This window comes from Chrysochloris asiatica, unplaced genomic scaffold, assembly GCF_000296735.1.
Source record: "Chrysochloris asiatica unplaced genomic scaffold, ChrAsi1.0 scaffold00245, whole genome shotgun sequence".
Taxonomy (NCBI): Eukaryota; Metazoa; Chordata; class Mammalia; order Afrosoricida; family Chrysochloridae; genus Chrysochloris; species Chrysochloris asiatica.
In genome coordinates this window covers 3408781-3413552 of record NW_006408763.1, presented here as the reverse complement: position 1 = coordinate 3413552, position 4772 = coordinate 3408781, and the positions used below count along the sequence as shown (strand labels likewise).

General features: G+C 43.3%; 1 protein-coding gene across 1 annotated transcript in view; it reads left to right on the top strand.

The window, feature by feature from the left end:
- Positions 1 to 611: 611 nt before the first annotated feature.
- The window catches only part of LOC102832199 (chromosome unknown open reading frame, human C2orf73), a 57612-nt gene continuing 53451 nt past the window's right edge, over positions 612 to 4772 (top strand). Inside the window, 1 exon segment of the mRNA XM_006873553.1 lies at positions 612 to 637. Within this exon segment, the coding sequence (XP_006873615.1) occupies positions 612 to 637 (26 nt within the window).

The following is a 4772-nucleotide window of genomic DNA, read 5'->3' as shown; positions in this document are numbered from 1 at the left end:
ATCATGATTTGAACAGTATCTAATGGGTCACGGGTAAACAAGTATCTCTCCTGCCCGCACGCATTTCCGGAGCTAGCTCGGGCGGCTGTGGGTAGCGCCAGCGCCACGTCCAACCGAGTTCCCGAGGCCTGGCGCTGCGGGGACACGAGAAGGGGCGCCCCGCCGCCCCCCCCTCCCCCCAGCTTCAGAATGAGGCCAGCGGGCGCGGCGCCAGACAAGGCCCCCTCTCAAGATCCCTAGGGACTGAGTCGACTAAAACAAATACTCCGCCTAGCCCTAGAAAGGGAAAGGAAAGGTTCAAATGGAGAGTGTCTAACCAGGGGCGGGCAGGAGATATACAAGGAAAGAGAAGGAAACAGGGCCCACCGCCCACAAACAGCCACACCGCGCAGCCGCGCACCCCACCCGCAAAGCGCTGAGCGATTACAGCGCCTGCGTACTCCGGACCCGCCCTCACGCCTCACCCAGGAGGCTGCGCGCCCAAGGCCTGCCGTCACTTAGCAACGCGCGAGTCATAGTCGCCTCGCTCCAACTCCCCTTTCCTGGCAGTGTTTCCTCTCTGCACCTCCTGTGAGGCGTGTCACTCCCTCGTGTCAGGCCTTAGCGGGCTCATGGAGGGAAAGGAGGAAAAGCAGCAGTAAGTGCGGGGTTGGGGGTGTTGGAATTTTATTTCCCTTTCGAAGAAAAAAAAATCCTTCTATGAGAGGGTTAAGTGAGACCGGAAGGGTGGACCCTTAAATCTGTACCAGTCAGACCATCTGGGCTTTTCCTCTTCGCTACTTTTCCTCCTTTCTAGTGGTTGAAAGGTAGCAATAATTTTCAAAACACCGTTAATTGAACACAAACTGTGTCAGGCATTTTACAGGCATAGACCTGGCCCCCAAATCTTGAAGCCAAGTTGAAAGTATCCTCTTTTTCTCACATCGTACATAATAAGCTAATATTCCTGGTGGCTTTAGTTTTAAAGTGTAGCCAGAATCTCCGCCCCCTGCTCACCCCTTGGTCCAAGTTCCTAGATACTTGGAGGAGCCTTCTAATGGGTTGCTGTTCCCTTTGCCCTTCTGCAGCCTCAACTCAGCAGTCAGAGGAATCCTTTTAAAATACGCCAGAGCACTGCTCTGCACGTAGTCATCTCAGAATGAAAGTCAAGGCTCTTCTGCTAGCCTGTGGGACCAGCACAATGTGCCCCTCTGCCTTTAATTGGCATCAGCTTCAACTTGCTTCCCTGTGGCTCACAGAGTACCTTGGCCCGGGCTTCCTTGCTATGCATCTGCAAACCAACAGAACCCAAACCAGTTGCCTCCGAATTCCGTATAGTTTCCATGTCTGTAGCCTTTTGGAAGTAGATCAACAGGCCTTTATTTTGAGGTGCCTCTGGGTGGGTTCAAACTGCCACTGTTTTGGTTAGCAACTGCTTTAACTATTTGTGCCACCCAGGGATTCCATATACAGTAACTCTCAAAATGCTGTCCGGAGGCAGGAACAGCATCACCTGGGTATGTTAGAAATGCTCACTCTCAGGCCACACCCCACACATATTAAATTGGAAACTCAGGGAGTAGAACTCAATAATCTGGGTTTTAACAAGCCCTCTTGGTCCTGATGCACCCTAAAGTTTGAGAACCACTGAACCAAAGTATTGCAGCTATTTAGGAGTGGAATGGAGTTCTGGTGTGGTGCTATAAAATAAGCACTGGATCACAAGGTCAGTTTTGAACCTCAAGGTTGACGGTTCAAACTCACCAGCCGCTCCTCAGAAACCCCATTCAGGGGTCGCTATGAGTTGGAACTGACTCAGCAGCACTTAACAACACCAAGAAGAGTGGAATGAGGCAGGGATATCGGCTTCTAAAGGCTGCACCTTTCCCAGACAGGAGTAGTTCTCAACGTTAATTTACCTTAGAATTACATTGAGAGTTGGCTTAAAGAGTTTCCTAGGAACCAGCTACAGAGATGATGATTTAATAAGCCGGGATAGGGCCTGTGAATTTATAGTTCTAACACATTCACAGGTGATATTGCTACTCAGGGGACAACAATTTGAGAACCACTATTCTAAGGGCAAGGAGTTGCTTTGAGTTGGGCATCGGGCTGCTAACCACAGGTGAGTGGTTGAAACCCATCAGCTGTCTGCCTAAAGATTTAGTCTCTGAAACCCTATATGGGGTTACTATGAGTTGGAACTGACTTGAAGATACTGGGTTTTGGTCTTCTAAGGGCAGATACACTACTGCTGCAAAGTATTGGCAGTTACTATTCATTCTGTTTGCATGATCTTCCCTCAGCTATCTATTTGGATTTCTGTCTCCCCTCCTTCCTATCTTTCTTCAAATGCTACGTACACACTGCAGCCTCAGCCCTATCTAAAATTGCACCTAATTCCCATATATATGCACTCTTTTTCCCCATTCTCTGCTTTATTGTTCCTCTTAGCACTTTCCCAGAGGTTATATGTTTTATTTACCTTGGTTTTCATCTGCTTTCCCCATTAGAATGTTAGCTCTGTGAGGACAGGAATTTTTGTCTTGTCACTGTTGTATCCTCAGTGCCTAGAACAGCACCTGACACATAGATTCTACATAAATATTGAAAAAATTGATTACTAAATATAATTCTCACATCTATCATAATAAGTATTATTGTCCTTGTCATGCAAATGAGGAAATCAAGGCTCAGATATTAAATGGCAGAACTGGGATTCTAAGCTATGTCTGGCTTCTGTCAGAATTCATTACTGGTTTTGACTGTATTTTCTTTATAGTAAGCGATTATTGAAAATTGCATATTTCAATTTACATATCCATTCAACCACACAAGTTTAATCAAATGAATTCATAAGCAAGCAAGCAAATAGTCCTTTCCTCCAAGGACTTAATTCCCATATAAGTGTATTGCTAGGTCACAACTATGAGGTGAAGATGGGGAAAAAAAAGTCTAAAATGATAAATTAGTAAAGCAAAAAGTCATGCCCTTTGAATACTGTTCTCTTTGGAAAGGTAATAGAAAAATCCTTATATTTTACCATTTATCAGGTTTTCCAAATCCATTCTAAAAAGCAAACGTTGCTGAGAAACAGGGAACTAGAATCCAAAATTGCTGAGTGTTACTTGTATGTGTGTTGGTGTGGGAGTATACATCCAAAGAAAAGTAATAGTAAGAAATCGTTCCAGCAGATTCACCAGAAATATGTAGTTATGATAATGACAGTCATTTGTCTGTGATGACAAGACACTTGTCTGAATGTTGGGTACATAGTCATGAATTCAATACCGTCACCACCTTCATGGATCTTTTTGACAAAGGTTGTATGTTGTTGCTGTTCCTTTTAAGTGCAGTTGAGTCAGTTCTGACTCATAGCGATGCTGTATAGAATTTCTGAGGAGTAACTGGATGGGCTTGAACCACCAATCTTGCAATAAGCATTCTAGTGCTTATCCTATAATACTGCAAACAAGTTTCTTGATAATAAACAACTAGTTTCATGATTATAAATGGCAGTGTTACAGAAGGAAGTGCTGTAATAGAGAATGTAGTTGGTTTTGTTGTTAAGTGCCATCGAGTCAGTTCCAACTCATAGCAACCCTATGTAGAGTTTCTGAGAACCAGCTGGTAGGTTTGAACCGCTGACCTTGCATCTCAAACTGACCTTGTGGTCCAGCACAACATCCTGCAGTGCCATACCAGGACTCCTATGTATGTGGTTGTTGTTGTGAAGTGCCGTCAAGTAGGTTCTGACCCATAGTGACCCTTTGTAGGGTTTCCCAGGAGTGACTGGTAAGCTTGAACCACCAACCTTGAGGTTCACACTGCCCTTACAGTCCAGTGCATTAACCCACAGCGCCACACCAGGACTTCATGTATGTGGTAGAGAAGAGGAAATAAAAGACAATATAAGAAAATAACCATTTAGCTCAGACCTAAATGACAATGAGCCAGCTATGTAAGGAGCTGAAAACAAGACTTCCAGGCAATGGGCACAGCATCTGCAAATCGTTGAGATTGGCCTATTTAAGGACTACTAGAAGATAAGCTTACTAGAGAAGTGAGGGGAGAGTGGCTTGAGTGAAATTGAAGAAATTAGCTGGAGCAGGGTCACAGTAGGGCAGTATGTTATTGTAAATGCAATAAAAAACCATTTGAAGGTTGTAACTGAAAAATGGCATGACAGAAGAGATAGAGCAGCCGTGGTTTGTAGTAGGGGAAGGATTCTGTGTTTAAGCTGTCTACATGGCTAAATAACTTCAGTCATGTGCTGTATAATTAATGTCTGTTCAGGTAGTGTCCAACCGCATATGCATTCGTGTCCCATTAGCTTATAATAGAGTTCAGAAATCCTAATTAGAGAATGTGATGTATCAGATGCAACCAGATGTAGTAAACGCAACACTTCCCACATGCAAAACGTGTATCTCATGTCTCTTGTACACAAAGTGATTGTGATGCCAGGAGCAAATGATACAGTACATATAGAAACTATGATACATATGTTTTGATAGTCATCATAAACACATATGTTACTGGTTTATATATGTACTGTACCACACTTCTATTATTGTTATTATTTTTAATTTAAGGTATTTATTGTGGATTGAGTTAAAGATTACAGGGCACATCATCAGTTTCACATTCAACAATTAATATAATTTGTTTCATTACATTATTATAATCTCCCCCATATACCATCAGTTAAAAGTATTTCTCTCTATCCACTTTAGCTTTTTAAAAAACACACAAACAAAAAAACCCACTCATGCATATATAATAATTTACAT